This window comes from Ursus americanus, chromosome 22 (genome assembly GCF_024610735.1).
Source record: "Ursus americanus isolate L20-20 chromosome 22, mUrsAme1.1.p, whole genome shotgun sequence".
NCBI classification, from domain to species: Eukaryota; Metazoa; Chordata; class Mammalia; order Carnivora; family Ursidae; genus Ursus; species Ursus americanus.
The window spans coordinates 22,128,381-22,146,776 of record NC_142148.1 but is presented as its reverse complement, the minus strand read 5'-3'; the positions used below and the strand labels follow the sequence as shown (position 1 = coordinate 22,146,776).

The 18,396-nt window shown below is 53.8% G+C and overlaps 1 protein-coding gene across 3 annotated transcripts in view; it reads left to right on the top strand.

Moving 5' to 3' along the window:
* DLGAP4 (DLG associated protein 4) overlaps positions 1–18,396 on the top strand; it is a 134,400-nt gene that overhangs the window by 56,777 nt on the left and 59,227 nt on the right. For 2 of the 3 annotated variants that reach the window (XM_045804541.2, XM_087853605.1), the window contains 3 exons: positions 1,033–1,147; positions 3,748–3,798; positions 6,562–6,802. In XM_045804541.2, coding sequence (XP_045660497.2) covers positions 1,033–1,147; positions 3,748–3,798; positions 6,562–6,802 — 407 coding nt within the window. Of the gene's footprint in view, positions 1–1,032; positions 1,148–3,747; positions 3,799–6,561; positions 6,803–14,568; positions 15,614–18,396 lie in introns of those variants that run through there. The other variant, XM_045804542.2, reaches the window with a different exon arrangement.

Here is an 18,396-nt window from a genome sequence, read left to right as displayed (position 1 = left end):
CTGGCCAGTCCCAGGTCTGTCCCTCTCCGGGCCTCAGTTTCCTCATCTTTAAGTGAGGGGGCTAAGCTGGGTGATCTCTAAGACCCCTTCTAGTCCTGGGATCCTACACTTCCATGAATGACCAGAGGGCACTGAGGTGGGAGAGGAGGACAGGACCCAGATCCAGACCTTGAATGAGAGGGAATAAATAATAATAATAGTATCAGTAGTAATGGGCACCATCTGCTAGCACTTGCCGCACTCTGGGCTCCGTGCCTGCCCCAGTGCACTCCAGCGTGCATTACTGAATCATCCTCATCAGAGCTCCAAAAGGCAGGAACAGTGGCACCCCCGCTTTGTAGGTGAGGAAACTGAGACATAGGCAAGGGGCCATGACTTGCCCAGGGTCACCCAGTGAGGAAGCTCCTTGCCAATCCAAGCCCATCTCTGTCAAGGCCTGAGCTGTTGGGTGCTTGGATTTTAACCCCAGAGCAGTGGTGAGGGAGAAACCCAGGATCAGGTAGATGTGAGAAAAATTGAAGAGCAGGGGCCTTGAGAAGAAGTGGTGAGTCTTTGGGGGCCGGGTGGAAGCTACCTGGATATTGTGTTGAAACTGATGCCCTTTGGGCAGCTCTAGCCTGAGATCAAGGCTGCAAGCCTTGACCTACCTCCTCTGTCCGGCCATTGGAATTGCCCCCGACCTGTGGGGCAGGGGGCTGTGGAATTGGGCTGGTGTGGGCTGCCTTGGTTTGAAATGGTCAAAAGTGAGCTTGTGCTGCCACCTCGTGGCTGCAGCAGACATGACAGGTGAAGATCACCCCACCCTCCAGATTCAAGCCTAGAAGAGCTAGGAGCTCTCCCCTTGCTCAGTGCCCTTGACCCGGCCCTCCAGGCCCGAATCTTCACACACACCCTCCTGACACTATACAGGCTGTCAGTGACTTCCATTTTTCCCTCTGCCACTGGATGACCTTGGCCAGTCTTTCCCCCTCTGAGCCTGTTTCTCATGAACAATGGGTGGGCTGAGCCCTGTCTGCTCCCCACCCTCACCAGGAGTCTGGACCGCCTGGATTCAGTGGACATGCTGCTGCCCTCCAAGTGTCCGAGCTGGGAGGAGGACTACAACCCTGTCAGCGACAGCCTCAACGACTCCAGCTGCATCAGCCAGGTGAGCGTGGTGACTAGCCAGAAGGTCAGTGGGCTTGGGAGAGCCCCAGCTCTCACCCAGAAGCACAGACATCCAGGCCCAGCCCCTGTCGAGCGGTCCCCAGATGTCTGCACTACGCTTCTGTTTGGTCTTTCTTCCCATAGCTGCCTGTGTACGTGTGTCTGTCCCACTGACTGTCCTGTGGCTAGAGAGCAGTCACAGGGCCTGACATGCCATGGCCTGAGCTGAGGGCCCTGAGAGAGGGGCCACACCACTGCTGTAGACCCAGGAGCTGTGAAGACAGGGAACTGGAGACCTGAACTTGAGTGTCACTGAGAGTATGAACCCAGGACAAGTCACTCCCTCCCTGAGCCTCAGTTTCCTGATTTATGCAGAAGGGTGATAATTCCTATTTCAAAGCATTGTGAGGAATTAATGAGCTAGGAACATAGTGTTCTCAGCGAAGCGTAGCTAACTTTGTGGTTGTTATTGTTATCTTGCTGTGTGACCTTGGGTAAGTTGCTTCTCCACTCTGGACCTCCGTGTCCCACAGGCTCAGTGGAAAGTTGGACTTCCGAGGCCCAGACACTTCTGCAGCAATAAGCATGCTGTGCTGCACTTTTCATTCTCTTAACTCCCAGCCCCTTGAACACTCACAGCCACATTGGGGGGTGGGTGTGCTTATTATTTATATCTCCAATTCACAGATGAGGAAACTGAGGCTCAGCTGGGTGAGATCACACAGCAAGGAGGAGGCAGAGCTGGGCAGAGATCCATGGCTGTCAGACCTACACCTGGACCCCAGCTCCTGCCATGTGCACAGTACTTCAGGGTTTGCAAAGGGAGGACCAGCCAAGTTTTCAGGGCTCCCCCTCCTGTGTGGATGGGGAGATGAGGCCCAGAGAGGACAGCAACTGCTAGGAGTAGCAGAGTGGGGCAGTGGCAGCGCCAGGTGCAGCCCAGCCTCCTTTAGGTGCAGGGACAGGCCCCACGTCCCACTGTGTGTAGCCCCATGGCCCGAGCTAACACACTGCTTAGACCTGGAAGGCTTTCGGATCCCAGCTCCTCACCACTCCACTGTTCCTGGCCTGGCCATAGCATCCCCCCCTGAGCCCCCAGACCCCTGCCCTTAGCACTGTCATTCCGAGACCAAGGAGCCTGACCTCAGACGTGGGGAGGAATAGAGCACCCCAACCGTGGGACTCTGTCCCTGCCACCCTCACGCAGGCCCCACCGAGTCTCCTGGCCTCCAGGCCTGCCACCTGCACTCTGTTCCCAAGGGCCAGAGGGAACCTATGAAGGAGGTAAGGCACATCATAGCATGTCCCTGCTCCAAACCCTCTGTGGCTCCCGCCTGCCCCTAGTGAAAGCCAGACTCCTTACTTGGCTGCGTGCAGGCCTGCCTCCCTCTCACACGGAATCTCAGATGCTCTGTCACTGTCCTGTTCCAGCCACACCGGCCTCCTTTCTGCTCCTCACACACCTCACACACCTTGCTGTTTCCTCTCCCAGGAGCACCCCTCGCTCAGATCTTTGCTCAGCTTTTTCTTCTCTGTTTCCCGTCTCGGCTCAAACGTCACCTCAGGGGAACCTGCCCTATCACTCATTGAAAGGAGCCCCCAGGACACTGTTTCCTTACCCTGCTTAATTTTCTTGACAGCACGATCACTGTCTGGAGTTACATCTCTTTATTTACTTGATGTCTGTCTCATTCTTAAGACCGGGAGCTCCCTGCAGGTGGGGACCTTGCCGTGTGGCTCCCCATGGCGTCCTTGTCCTCAACATGTGGCACAGGGCACATGGGTGCGTGCTGAATGGATGGCTTCCATCCCTGTGTCTCCTATCCCGTGTTCTCTTGTCTCTCCGTCTTCCTGTTTGTATCTGTCTCCCTCTGTTTTTCCCTCCCCTCATTCACATTTTTCTTTGACTCCCTCTAGTAGGTCCTACATCCATGTTTCTCTCTGAGTCTTTCTCTCTCACACACCCCGTCTTCACCTCTGCCTGGCCCTGGCATCTGCAACACTTTTGTCCTTTGGTTACACAAAAGGACACGTGGGATCAGCCAGGCTGGGGACTCCACTACCCCTGCCCAGCCCACCTCTTTCCTAGGCCTGGGTCCTCTGAACCCTCAAGCCCTCACCCCCAGAAGCTTGAGTGACCCAAGCTATGTATGTGGCCCTAGAGTCAGAGATGTCCCAGCTCTGACTCTGTCTCTGAGGCCTTGACTCCTGCCAGAAGGAGCGCCCCTCCCACCGGGCAGTGGACTATGTAGGCCCTGACCAGGGAAGGGAAGGCTCTGGGCTCCGTGCCTAATCTGTAGATCTGGGGGTGAGGGGCTGCCTGCCTATGTGAGAGACAGCAGACAGAGCATCTCCCAGGGACCAGACCAAAAGAAAGATGTGTAAACAGCAGATTACAAATCCTCAGTAGCACCCAGCCCTGGAGTAAGCCTCCTATCCCTGGAGGAAGCTAAGTGAGACCTCCTAGCAGACTAGGCCTCAGCCAGTCTGGGGAGGATGTTAGACCAGCCAGCCATTAGTTCTCTTGCAGCCAAGTCTGAATACCCTCCCCCAGCCCCCAGCCTTGGTCTCCCCATAACCCTCCCCCTCTCTTTCCTGCAGATTTTTGGACAGGCCTCCCTGATCCCCCAGTTGTTTGGCCATGAGCAGCAGGTCAGTATGTTTGCCATTCTCTCATACCCCAATTCCAGAGTCCAGGGCTAGGCCTGAGGCCTGGCATCTGAGTGGTCCCAGCCCCTGGCCCCAGCAGGTGCCCACAGAGCCAGCACCAAGAAAGACACCGCCAGTGAGCATGGAGTCGAGGCTCACGCTCTGCCCTGACCTTTCCCTCACTGACCCTTTCACTTCACTTTTCTGTGTCTTGGTTTCCTCTTCTAAAAATGGGAAAGAATGGGCTAGGTCCTATGGGTGGGGCAAGAAATAATCCCAGGGTAAAGGAAAGTGGACCCTGGGAGTCTTCTAGCTAGGGAGACTGTTTTATTTGGACAGGTTGGCAGCTGGGGGCTGGTGGTATTAGTCTCCAGGTCCCAGACCCCAGATCCCCTAACTTTTCTCCTTTCTTGGGCTCCAACAAGACCTTTAAGGATGTTGGGGTGTTGGCATGAATGCAGAGACTTTTCCATTTTACAAAACTTGCTGGGGTGGAGCTAGTCCTGGCAAGCTGCTCTCTGTTTGCCCTAAGGTGCCCCCTCCTGTGCACACCCACCCTGCCCCGGAAGTGGCCCTCTCCTCCTTCCCAGGCCCCAGCCCCAAGACCACAAAGAGAGGCTGAAAGGTGCTCCAAGCTCACCCCCTCATTGTGGCCGGGAGTGGACAAGGAACCTGTCCAAGGGGCAAAATTAGGACTGGCCCCTCACCTCCTGATTCTAGCTGTGGATGCCTCATGTGCCTCCCACGTTCATGTTTTCTTCTCAAACACATTATTCCAGAGGGTCTTTGGGGAGCCCACAGGGGGCCAGGTGACCTCTTCCTCCCCCGTAACTTCCCCAGGCTTGTGGTAAGGATGGGATGTGTTAACATACAAAATTCCGGGATGTTCCCTGCACACGATATGTCCTCAGTGATACACATACCAACAGCTCTAACCAGCTGGCCTATCCTGCCAGAGCTCGGGAGCATCTTAACCGATACTTACAAATCCTTGCCTCTATCCCAGGAGCTCCCTATAATAATAGGGACAGGTCACCAGATGCTTATTCTCCTGACACTGTTCTCAGCGTGTGATATGAACGATCTCATTTAATCTTGACAACAGTCCTATGAAATTTGGTCTATAATTAGCCCTTATTTTATAGATGGGAAACTGAGGCACAGAGTAGTTCAGTGACTTGCCCACGTTTATATTGCAAGGAAATGATGGACCCAGGTGGAAACTCTGGCAGTCCAGTTCCAGAACCGTGCCATGCCTGCAATCCCAAAGCAAGACCTCATTGCCCTTGGCAATCACAAGGGCCTCTCAGTGTACTTCAGGTTACAGCTGTGGAGGATAAACACCTGTCTCTTTCCAACCCACTCCAAGTGAATGTTGGGTATGCCACATGGCCTACATTTTAATTTATCAGTGTTGTCCGACAGAACTTTCTGTGAAGATGGAAACGTTCTATACTACAAGCTGCCCCGTAAGGTGGCATGAGCACGTGAAATATAGCTGGTGTGGCTAAGGAACTGAATTTTTGTTTAATTTTAATTAATGTAAACCTAAATAGCCACATGTGGTTAGTTGCTACCATATTGGACAGCACAAAGTTAGACCTTTCCAAACGCATATGCTCCAAATTGGGTGATGATCCGTCTAGTAGTTTTACCTGATGCAGTGCCAGGCCTTTCATTTAGGTAAGAAACACTGACCCAGAGGAGAGTGATAGTCAGAGGCCACACAGGTAGAGCTGCCCCAGGCACAGCTCCATCTTTCCTCCATGTGGTGTGCAGTCAACTTCTCCCCCCTCCCTTCTTGCCCAGGCCTCCCCCCAGGACCTCCACTCAGTGTCCATCCTTTGCCCTCTGACTCCTCAGCTTATACTCTGTGGTCTCCAGTTACCATCATGGCCTAAGACCTGGGTCAAACAGACCCTTCCAGAACGCTTGGAGAGTATATGTATGGCGGGCCTCTGTATGCTCACACTCTCAGCTGCAGATCTGTAGGGTCTGGGATGGCCATCTGTAGAGAGACACTTAGAAACTATCTGGATAAGGTTAAACTAGGTGTGAGATGACAAATAGCACACCTGTCACCATTCTCTATACTGCCCATGGCAGACATCACTAATCAATCCTCACTGCCACTACCCCCGTTCCAGTCTTATCCTCTCTTACCAGACTATTGCATCAGCTTCATCTCTGGCCTCTGCCTCTGTTCCAGACTCCCTTCCCAACATTCATTCTGTACTCCAGGGCTACATTAATCTTCCTTAAATTCGTATTTGGAGTATTGATTCAGCCACTTCCTCACTGGATACACCCGGCAAGTATCTTCGCCTCACCGCCCCTCAGTTTCTTTGCTTGTGAAAATAAAGGAATTGGACCATAAGATGGTAAATATCTAGCACACCTACTGCCACCTTCCATTCCAACATTCAAGGTAGACATTACTAATTGATTACAGCCCTCTGTGCGGCTGAATTCAGATGTGACCTCAAGACCTATCAATTGATCAGTGTGGACACACAGGATCCACGAAGTATCCTTAGTAGTTTCTCCTGCATTGTAGACATGGGAAAATTGAGGTCCAAAGAAGTGACAGGCTATCCCTTAAGGTTTCCATTTGTCTGTCCCATACCGTGAGTGAGATGTGAAGAAAGAGGGGGTTAGCTTGAGGCCCCACTGACTTTCCAGCCCTGCCGCTGAGCCAACCACCCAGCACCCCATGCCTCCAGAATGGGCGCTGCTGGCCCCTGACGCCCGCCTTTGCCCGGCTAGGTACGGGAGGCAGATCTGAGCGACCAGTATGAGGCAGCCTGCGAGTCTGCCTGCAGCGAAGCCGAGTCTGCAGCCGCGGAGGCACTGGACTTGCCGCTGCCCAGCTACTTTCGCTCCCGCAGCCACAGCTACCTGCGGGCCATCCAGGCGGGCTGCTCGCAGGAGGAGGACAGTGTCTCCCTGCAGTCCCTCTCCCCCCCGCCCAGCACTGGCAGCCTCAGCAACAGTCGCACGCTTCCGAGTGAGTACTGAGATGGGGGGGTTGTTTTTGTTTCTCACAAGGGGCCCCCAGGGACCATTCCTGGTGGACCAGATGTGGGGAATGCCGGGGAAGAATCCATGGTGGGCTAGCCAGCATTGAAGGGCTAGTTAGGAGCAAAAGCAGGAGGCCTGGAGACTGAACTTCCCGCCAATGGACAAACTGGAGCTCAAATGGGGGTCACAGAGGCAGATGTCATCACTGGCAGTAGGGGGACGGGGTCAGAAAGGGGTCCCGCTTTGGGATATTTGGTTGCCCGTGACTGTCCCGACCCTGGCTCAGAGCAGCCACGTGCTAGTGGGCAGGGTTCACTGAAGCCGCCTACCTCCCTGTTTGGATTAGTTCAGGTAGGCGAACCTATGGTGAGGGTTAGACCCTGCAGGGAGGAGGATGGTGTCTGCACTGAGCCTTCTCAGCGGGGTGGGTTTGCAGGTGTCTCTCATAGCCACAGAGACCGCCTGTCCTTCCTGATACTTGTTGTAAGTTCTCTGCTGACAGTCTATGCATGATCAGAGAAAAAGGGAACCCCGTGTCACAGACTAAGCCATGAAAACCAAGACCAGGGAAAATCGCAGACCATTTCTGGTTTAGTAGAGAGAGCTTCGATCTTACTCCGGCTAGCTAGTTTTCCTCAGGGAGTCTCAGTTTCCTCATTTATAAACTGAGGCATAAGCCAGGCCCCAGAGAGTTCTTGAGGAGACGAGATAAGGGAGTGTTCAGGCAGGGCCTTGCACATGGTGGGAGCTCTTATTGCTGGTGCTCAGACGTGACTCTGACTTTCCTGGCGGTCAGCAGCAGTCGGGATCGGATTGCGGTAGGAAAGAGACGTGTTTCGAGTGCTCAACTGGTGTTGGATGGAAATAAATGAGCTTGAACCCTAGGCATAGTCTGTACACAGGAAATTAGTTTATCGAATGAATGAACTCGTCTTTGCAGGGGGCAGAGCAAGAAAGGACTTTGGCTCACTATTGCCTCTCCAGTCCTGGGTGATAGCTGGGCAGATCCCTGAGCTTTTCCAGTCACTTTTAGACCGTAAGGAATGGTCTCACGTTCAGGTGTTAAGAATCCAGTCTGGCCTCACTGCAGACCTTCAGGTCTTATCAACCTCAGATCTCATGCTTCTGCCGGTAGAGCCTGACTCGGGCTATGAAGCCCGCAGGAGGGAGCTGGGCGTGGTGGTCATTGTTGGCTCTGTCCCTTGTTCACTAGTGGCTGTTTCTGGTCCCCCAGGTGGCAGGGAAAGGTAGCCAGCGCAGGTGTTGTCTAGTGTCGAGACTTTCTGGATGGCAGATGCCACATGCTGGCTCTCTGCTAAGTGGTGCTTTCAGAGGGCCTCATGGTGCCTCCTTCCCTGGCATGGGCAGTCCCCCTCCAGTCTACTGCTTATTCCCCCGCTGCGTCTCCATCTGCTGGTCCCCCTCCTCCCCACTCAGCTTCTCTTCACTAGGGCACCTGGCCCTGCCAGGCAGGCCTCTTGAACAAAATCCTCTGATGACAACTCCAGCCCCACTTTCTTCCTTGACGCCCACTCTACCTGTGTGACAGTGAGGCCCTTGCCATGGGGAGCTCTGACAGTATGGGTTTCTCTGAGACAGCCCTTCTTCTAGACCTGCCGTCATGGGTAACCCTGCCAGTCTCTCCATTTTAGAGGTCTCCTAGCAGATGTTGAGGCCCAGTTGTAGGGCCTGTGAATCCAGGGGATCCCTGCCAGGCTCTCCCAGACACCTTGCTACATTCCCCTATGAGCCTTAGGGAAGAGGTCAGATTCCCTCTATCATCAGGCCCATGAGACGTTCTCTAAACATGAGGTGGGCCTAGGGAGGGTCATACAGCATGTCGGCAATTTTCTTCAAATAGACACTCATTCCCTAATCTTCCCCAGACCCAATCACTCATGGATGGACGAAGGGTGGGTCATGGCTACATGTCCCGGAACTGCTTGGGTCCCTGCATTGATCAGCTATTGCCACAATAGTGCTGCGTAACAAAGAACCACAAAAGTAGTGTAATACAACAATTAACACGTATTTCTTGCTCCCACATTTGTGGGTCAGCGGCAGCAATTCTGTCGCACGTCTCTCTCATCCTTGCCCTAGAACCAAAGGGTCCTCCTGGGATTAGTGACCCAGGCAGGGCATGTTCTTCTCATGGTGATGGCGGAAGCACGAGAGAGCAAGCCTAAGGACACAAGCACGTTTCAAGGCCCCCACTTGCATACTGTCTGCTAAAATTCTGTTGACTAAAGGAAGTCATATGACTGAGCTCAAAGACAGGGGATGGAGAGGTACCCTCCTACCTTTGTGTAAGAAACTGTGTTTTTATGGCAATGGGTGTGGATACAGGGAAGGGTGAAAAATTAAGGTCAATAATTAAATCTACTGTAGTCCACTCTCTTGGCCACATTTATTCATGTTCCTCTCACATAGAAAATACACGTATCCAGGGCACCTGGGTGGCTCCGTTGGTTAAGCATCTGACTCCCGGTTTCAGGTCAGCTCGTGATCTCAGGGTCATAACATCGAGCCCTGTGTGGGGCTCTGCCCCTCCCTGTGCTGGTGCATGCACTCTCTCTCTCTCTCTCTCAAATAAATAAAATCTTTTTAAAAAACCACTTATCTTCAAGACCCCCAAAGTCTCATCCAATCATAACAGCAGTATGTCGTGATTTATGTCAGGACTGGATGTGGCTTCTCTCAACCTAAACTCTAACAACCAACCACATACCCCACCCCCACAGTCTGTCCCGTGTGGGTGCTCCAGCACCTGGCTTTAAACATAGGGATGTGGGCCTCCATTTATTCTCAGTTTGGGGGCTTTAGTCCGAACCACGATACTCAAGAAAGTGTCATGTAGCAACACCTCACGGCTGCTCAGACTTGCGTGCACAAGGGCAGCTACTTACAGACGTACATGAAGTTGTGAAAAGTTATAAAAACATATGCACACGGATATTCCCACATGCGCATGTACGCACCTCATCTCTACATACACCTGCATACACACTCACACACGTGTGTGTCTCTCTCAAGACTCATGCCCCCTCCACCTGTGAGGGAATCATGCCTCTAGCAGATGAGAGGCACCAAAAAAATTCACCCCCAACATTTCCCAGGTCAGCCCTCTCTCAGGTCTCCACAGTGACCACTACATACTTGCTCTTCTCTCCTCCACCCTCCGATCTCCTCAGGCTCAGCAGGTAAACCCACCTGCTTCACAGGGAAAACCAAAGCCACCAGATTATCAAATCTGTGCCCAGAGCTGCAGCTGGTCCGTACGGTACCTTTGTGCTGGGTTAGGAAAGGGCAAGACACTTAATTGCCATCTGTTGAAAAATTGTCATGATGTATAATTTTTATTAGAATAAGGTCTTTTTCTGCCATCTGCCACAAATCTGTCATGATAAGTATAAAATTCAATTATGTCTGTGTTGTAAACAGCACCCGCCTTATATGTGGTATCCTTAATCAGTGGAAAACTTGCACAACCATCCATGGCAATTCTGCCCATAATCACCTTCCTCCATAGAGACCCACACCAACACCAACACGCAGGCCCACCCTATTTCAGCCACCGTGGCCCCACAGGGGTCACCGCTGCTCAGAAGGTGGCCTCCTCTCCTCAGCTCAGTCTCCAGGAAGTGAGAAGTCCAGGCCCCAGATACACACACACACCTGGGGCTGTTCTGAGCCCCCAGGTTGCTGAGGGTTATGACAGCTCTTTGTCACTCGTACATGGGCACGTATGGACTCAGGCCATATGCAGGCAGGTGGGTGGATGTGGGCCAGGAGTGGTTATTGAGGCAGTGAGAGCCTGGAAGGGGAGGGCCCCTCCAGAGTGGCTGTGGGCAGAGCCTGGAGCTGCCTGCCCACCCACCCACTCAGAGCTCACCAGCTTCCCAGCTGCCAGTGCCGCTGCCACCACTCCTCTCTCTCCCTCCCCCCTTCTGACCCAGATTCCACATTCCAGAAATAGCTCTGGCAGGTGACTGGCAGGCAGGGTCAGCTCCAGCTAGGATGGTGGGGAAAGCAGCAGCTTGGCTATATATATATATATGTGCCCCTCCCAGCCAAAGGACCTACCTGGAAGGGGCCACAGGGGTGCCATCACCCCACAGTCAGCCCCATCCTGCCTCCTTTCACCCTCTGGGAAAGAGAAGAAGAAAGAACAAAGAAGACTCTCCCTCCCTCTCCCTCCCTCTGCCCAGCTCCCACTAGTGCGCATTCTCCTCTCCTCCCCCCTTTTGCCATCCCTTTCTTCCAGCTTCCCCTGCACTCTCTCCCACCATCTTAGCCTTTCAGTTTGCCTCCCTCAACCCTATTCCCCCCACAGCCCCCCACTTCCTCCCCTTCTGTGCCAGTTTCTGGCCATCCTCCCTCCCTAGCTTCCCCTTCTGTGTCTCTCCCACTCCCTCAGAACCACAGGGAGGCTGTAGCATCACCCAGGGGCACCCCCGCACCCCCCAGCTCCTGCCAACTGCCCTCTCTGCACCAGCACATGATTCCATGTGCATGTGTGTTCACATGCACACACACACACACACACACACACACCAGGTTACACACACGGGGGGGGGGCAGGGAGGGCTCTCCCTGGCAGTCCTTGAAGCCCTAGGCTGAGCTGGGATAGGTTCCTGGCCTGGGATACAAGCTCGCTCCTTGCTCAGGATTCCTCTCTCCTGTGTCACTCTGGGGGTTTCCAGCCTCTCCCTATGCTTCAAATTCTCCATCAATTTCGTGAGGCTTGAGTTTGGGGACCTCCTTCCTCACCCAAATACCTCCCATCCAAGTCATCCTCTGAGTCCCTTTGTCCCCTCCCCTCTCCCCCAGAATGTTCCCAGTTTCTCCTCTGATTCACTCCCTCCTCCACAGAGGAGGGGAGGCTGACAAAATTCCAGTAAGCAGTCAACCCTCCGGTCAGCCTTGTTCCCCTGAAGCCCTCCCCCAGGCTTAGCTCTCCGCAATCTCTGATTATTAGACTGTGGGCTCCTGTCAGATTGAACACTGCAGTCCCGAGTGTCAGGGCTGAGAGGAACCTCAAAGACCATCATGTCCTGAGATTGCAAATAGGCTTCAACTCCTGTGTCATCTCTGATCCCTAGAGCCCAAGACTGAAATTTAGTTAAGCAGAGAAGTGTGCTACCATCAGCTGGTGATGTCTGCTGTGGCCAGAATATTTACACATATCTGACATTCCTGAGTTAACCCAGTTTAACCTCACATATGTATGCATATACACATGTGACAGAACTCTTTCAAAGAAATTACAGCCTAAAGAAGGTGAGTGTCAGGTCAAGGTCACCCAATTAGTAGGTCAGGGAGCTATTTCCCACCTGGGTCTGCTTGACTCCTAAGCCTTGAATCTCCCATTATGCTGTGGGCAGGGAGCCATCCGGGGTCCTGGTAAAGAAGTGTGGCATGGTTGCAAGAGTTTCAGGGAAAATTATGTGGCAACCTGGCCAGGATGGGTTTGAGGTCCAGGCAAAGCAGTGAGGCCTGGGCAGGGGCCATAAAGTCAAAGCGTAATGAGAGGATTCAGGAGGCCTTCCCGGAATGAGCGATGAGGGTCAGAATTCCCTGTTGTACCTCTCTGCACAGAAGGCACTGAGCAGAGGGCAGCCTTCCTCCCAGGGCTCTACCAAGCCTTGGTCCAGAACATTCCTGGTTTAATCGAGTGCCTTCTGTGCCCAGTGCACAAATCATCACCCTTCTAAACCGTTTTTAGGGGGCGCCTGGGTGGCTCAGTCGTTAAGCGTCTGCCTTCGGCTCAGGGCGTGATCCCGGCGTTCTGGGATCGAGTCCCACATCAGGCTCCTCCGCTAAGAGCCTGCTTCTTCCTCTCCTACTCCCCCTGCTGTGTTCCCTCTCTCACTGGCTGTCTCTGTCAAATAAATAAATAAAATCTTTAAAAAATATATTAAAAAAAAATAAATAAACCGTTTTTAGGCAGACCCTTTGAGCCTTTTGGGGGAAATAATAACTGGGCTTAAGGACTGGTGGGCAGGCTATGAAGCCAGGATTGAGATTCTTGAACAAGGGGCATTTCTTACACCCTCAGATGTAGAGACTCCAAAGGAGGAGAGACTAAGGTACTTAAATGGAACCGTGGAGCTCCTACTAAGTAGTGGTTAAGGACATGAGCCTTGCAATCAGTCTGCTGTTTCACTGGATAGATGTTTATTGATCACTTACGGTGGGCCAGGCCATGCTCATCAGGGACACATCAGTGAACAAAACAGAAACCCCTGCCTTCATGGAGAGTATATTCTGTTGGGGGGGGGGAGCAGACAAAACAATAAATAACACATATAAGCAAATCGTTCATCGGAAGATAGCCTAGAGCAGGGGGATAACACAAACAGGATAATTAGGGTAGACGTCCTTGAGAAACAGGTGTTTAAGCAAAGACTTGGAGGAAGCTGGGGAGGTGTGCCAGGCAGGGAAGAGAGGTCCTGGGGCAGGAGGATGCCTGGTGCGTTGGGGCAGGATCAGGGTTCCATGTGGCTGGGGCTGAGCAAGACTGAGCCTGGCTCATCCTTAGGGGTTTCTTGAATTTTTCTAAGTAAGTCAATTTAAAGATGAATGCTACCTGAATAGCACAGGTGTAGCATAGTGACTGTGAGGACAGAGAAAGCTAATACTTTCAAAGTGCTTATTAGCACAGTGTCTGGCATCAAAATGGCTCAATAATCCTCATTTTCTTTTGTTATTATGCCTTTATACAAAAATCACTACAGTGATATCAGAAACACTGTATCATCTTAAGATTCTTTCCCCCATTTTACGTTTATTAAAGAGATGCGCAGAGAAGGTAAGGGACTGGCCTAAGTCACCCAGCAAGGAAGGTCAGGGAAGAGGAGCTGGGTCTGTGGTTGGCCGACCTACAGCCTAGAGAGGTGAGGCTGTCAGGAAACAACTCTACCAGGACTAAATGAGGAGTGGGGGACTCGCAGGAGAGAAATGGGGAACAGGGAGGGCCACGAGACCTGAAGGGAATGATTTAGGCAGCGCCTACTGCACCTTGCCCTTCAGGGCACACTGAGTGTGCTGGTTTTATTTTGCTGAGGAGGAATCGAAGGCTCAGGGAGGCTGAAAGAGCATCTCATACAAGGTCACACAGCCCTCCAAAGGGTGAGTCGGGACTCGAACCCAGTCGGGAGGACTCCCGTCTGAGGACAGTAAAGGGAGGATGGCAGCGAGGGGACAACTAGAAACACTTAGGACGTAGAATCCATAGTACTTGAAGTGTAATTTGACCATGCAGGGCTGAAGAGACCAGCTGAGGAGACTTGCTTGCTGTGACCCTCAGTTTCCCCCGGTGACAGCGAGGTGTCGCCACCGTGAGCTAGTGCGAACTCGCACCGCTCCTCCCCCGGCACGGAGCATGCGTCCCGTTCCAGCTGGAACCGGTTTGGCGCGGCGGCTCGAGGGGCGGAGCTCCCGGTGCTCAGGCATGCGCGTGCCGACGTGGGCGCGCGCTCCCTCTCACCATCAGTCGGCCTGGGCGTGGGCTGGCTGACTGCGCCCAGCGCTTGCGCACCGGCCAAGCCGCGCGCGCGCGCGCCGGGCCATGTGCCGGGCGGGCCCTGCGCGTCCCCGCCCGCCCCGGGAGTCCCGGGAGGCGCGCGCGCGGGGCTGACGCGAGGGGCGGGGCGGGGCGGGGCCGGCGCGGGGCTTTAACACGGAGGCCCCGCCCCTCGGGCGTACAAAACCGGAGCCTTGGGCCGGGCCGCGTGAGGGAGGAGGGTGAGTGCCCGCCGCTGGCCGCAGCTGCCGCCAGCCTCGTCCGTCACTCCGTCCGTCTGTCCGGTCCACGCCGTCGCCGCCGCCTCCTCAGCCCGGACGCCCGGGGCCCGCCCAGCGCCGCCCGGAGCAGCCGCGGCCCCGCGAGGAGACGGGCGCCGCCCCCGCCCGGCCCTGCCCCCGCCCTCCTCCCTGTCTGTCCGTCCGTTCGTCCATCCGCCCGCTCGCGCTTCCGTCCTTCTGTCCGGCTGCCAGCCTTCGGGCTGGCCTCCCCGCTCCGCCCGCTTTGTCTCTCCCCGGCTCGCTGTCTCTTTGTCTCTGCCCTCGCGGTGCCTCACAGCCCCTCCCTCGCTCCCCGATCTCGGGTCCCCCTCAAAGCGCTTCTCTCATCCTGCGGAGCCTCCCTTTCTGGGCGCCCCCGTTACTCGGGACGCCCCCTCACGGTGTCCCCCATCTTTGGGGACCTTTTTTTCAGAACACCGCCCTCACTCCCCCACTGCTCCCCTCTGAGCTTCCTGCACATCCTTTGGGGTGTCCTTCCTCCCATCTGTACCCTCAAATCCCTGTGGTCTTGCCCCTTTCTTAGCCCTCATTTCCTTGAGGTTTTCCCTCTCAGTGCCCACCATACACGGTGGGACCTCCGAGATCCCTTGGGGTCTCCTTGGGACCCCCAAAAGCTCCCCAGCTCCCAGACTTCACCCCTCCCTGCCTTCCTTTGGTTTGTCTCCGTGCTTGTCGCTCCTTGTTCTCTCTCAGGCCTCCGTGGCCCCCCAATTCTGGGGGTCGGGGTCCCCCGCTTTGCTCTCCCTGCCTCTGCCCCCACATCTGTCTCAGTGGTCTCACCACTCAGTGGCTCTTGTGCTGAAGGCCCCCTTTGGAGCCTGCTCCTTTCCCCAGGGCTCTTGGCCCCCTTGCTTTCTCTGCCCCTGCCCCCTGTCTCCCCGGCTCTCTGCTCCCTTGTCTCTCCTTTTCCCCTTTTCTGTCTTTGCCGGTCTCTGGGTCTCTGACCCCCCTCTGGCCCTCATGGCTTTGTGTCTGGAGCTCTTGAAGCAATGTGAGTGGTGGGGTGTCCGGGTCGGGCCGGAGTCCGCCCGCAGGCTGGCCGCGGCGAGGCTCCATGGGGTTGGCGCTGGGGCTAGGGCTGGCGCTGGGGCAGGAGGCTCTGGAGCCTCCCAACAAAGGGGCAAGGAGGGAGGGGCCAGGCTGCCTGGCAGCGGTGGGAGTGGGGGGCCTTCTTGCTCTGAGGCTTCTGCTTTAGTTGCTTGAGTGTGTGGATGGTGCCACGACTGGACGTCCTGCCCGCTTGGTCCTGCATGGCCTGGCACTTTGTGATCGCTTTTGGGCAGGCCTGGGCTATTTTTGAGCTGGCAGGATGTGATATCACTTGGGTGTTTATTTAGACCCGGCTGGGGGTGGGGGCTGCGTTCTTGCCAACTTGAGTAATGAAATTTTGCAGGGGGGTGTGGCCTTTTAGGCAGCTGGGCTGTGGGGTTTGTGGCCAGAACTTTGCAGGCCATCAGACTGGCCAGGTGAACAAGGTTACTGTGCTGCTTTGGTCTTGCTGAGACTCAGGATGAGGGGAGAGAGGAGTTGTTCTTAATCTGACCACCCTTGAGTATCTTGTTTGATGGTCTAAGAACTCTGGACCTTGATTCTGCCAATTTCAAGCTGTGTGAGACCCTCGACCTCTCCAAGCCTCAGTTTCTCCGTTTGTAAAAAAAGGGAATATTTGTGCTTGTCTCACCAGGTTGTCATGAAGACCAAATGAAACGTCTGTAGACATGCTTTGTGAAGTGTTACTGTGTCTTTAAACTGAGCCCACAGAGGGAAAGCAGCTTGTCCAGGGTACACAGCTAGTTCATGGCAGAGCTAGGACAGGGATCCAGCCCCAGGATTCCCCATCCAGAGTTCTTTACCCTTTACACCTGCACTTCCAATGGGGCAGGGAGCAAGCTGTCTCTTATTTATGCCCTGATTCCTGGTTGCTCTTTGTCAGTTTGTAAAGATAGGCAGGTGTGCATAGCTGGATGTCTGTGCTGGGAGACAGTCGGATTTTCCATGTTCCATCCCATTGTTGTTTGAGGGTGGGCCCTGAGTGGCCAGTGGCACTTGGGAATAAGGTTGGTCAGTTTGTGGTTGTGAACCTGTGCTGCTTTTCCTGCTTTCCTGTAGAGTGGAGGAACAAAGGCCCCAGCTGGGAGAGGCTGCATAGATAGCTGGGCTCTGCCGTCAAGGAGTGTAAGATGTCCTAGAACTTTGGAGCAGGAGATCAGCAGTTGTAGCACCCTTGTCTTATGGATGAGGCCCAGAGAGGCCAGGGACTTACAGAGGGTTGAGCAAGGACTCTTGGTCCTGTTCCATCGCACTGCCTCTGAGGAGGTCACTGACAGGCTGGTGTCACTTTGCCCACTGGTGTATAATGACAATTTCCAACATCCATTGATCTTTGTGCTTGACACACTACTCGGACTACGTGCAATGGGTGGGGGGTGGGGGGAGGGGGGGTTGGTCCTTGGCCTGGAAGTAGGGGTTTGGGATTCTAGTCCCCACATCTTACCCACTCTCAGGGAGGCCACTTTCTCCTGGGCTTCAGCTTCCTTATCTGTAAAATGGAAACAAAAATATTTGTTGTAAAACTGATTCTGAAATCATAGAATCCCTAAAGAAATTCTGTGAAGCAGAATGCCAAGGTTCTATTCCTGGCTATGCTAAGATGCAGTGTGACTTCAGACAAGTGTCTCTCTCTCTCTGTATTTTTCTTTCTGAAAAATGAGGGAGCTGGATAGCATGGTCTCTTAGGTGCTTCCAGTCTGACGTTTGAGGATTCCAAGGTAACTCAAAGGCCACCAATTTGTACCTACATCTCATCTTACCTGTTAAAGGTGTGCTTGATCACAAAACAAGGGGGAGAATGTGTCGAATGCTGCAGGCTGGTGCTGATCATGCGCTGTAGGGTTTCATAGGAGAGAGGTGCTGTCTGGGAGAGAGGGTTCAGAGAAGCTTCCAGGAGGAGGCAGTGCTGGAGTTGGGCCTCTATACCAGGCATGTTCTGCCTCTAATACAAACTGTTACAGAGAGTAGAATTAATGTGGGCTTTAGAGCCATAAACACCTGATTTTTAATTGGTCTCCATCATTCATTCCCTGTGTAATCTTGGGCAAGTTACTTTCTTTGAGCTACAAGTCTCCTCATCTGGACTCAAGATAATCATATTTACACTACAGGATTGTGGTGAGGATTAAGTGAGATTATATATTTAAAAAATATCAAGTACACAGTAGGCACTTAATAAATATGAACTTTCATCTCCCAGTAATATCGGATCACTTTTTTCTTTGTGGGAGCAAGACAGACCCAGCTTCTCCCTGCCTCCCCCCACCCCCGTGCTGAGGTTCAGGTAACAAGGAAAGCACCTGACCGCTGTAGTAAATAATAGGAGTAATCCTCTAATCTCTCACTTGCTATGTGAGCCATTGTGTAATCTGTCAGGCGCTTTCCTGGCCATTGTTCCTCACAACAGTCCTGGGAGGAAGTCAGAAACCACTGGAGTTCTCTCTGCTTCACAGGTGAATGGTGAATAGGGGGCCTAGAGAGGCACAAGGACCTGCTCAGGGTCCCACAGCATGCCAGTGTCAGGTGGCCTTGAGCCCAGACCTCTTAACTTTTCTTCTCCCACAGCTTTGCTCCAGATGTATTGCTTCTGTCTGGTAGACTGTCCCTCAGGCCTCTTTCTCTGGGTCTGGCATCTATTCTGCAGGGAGGGTTTGCTTGACATTTCCTCAGCCTCTGAGCTCATCCCAAACTTCAGCGGGACTAGCTTGAGGCTGGGCGGGGACT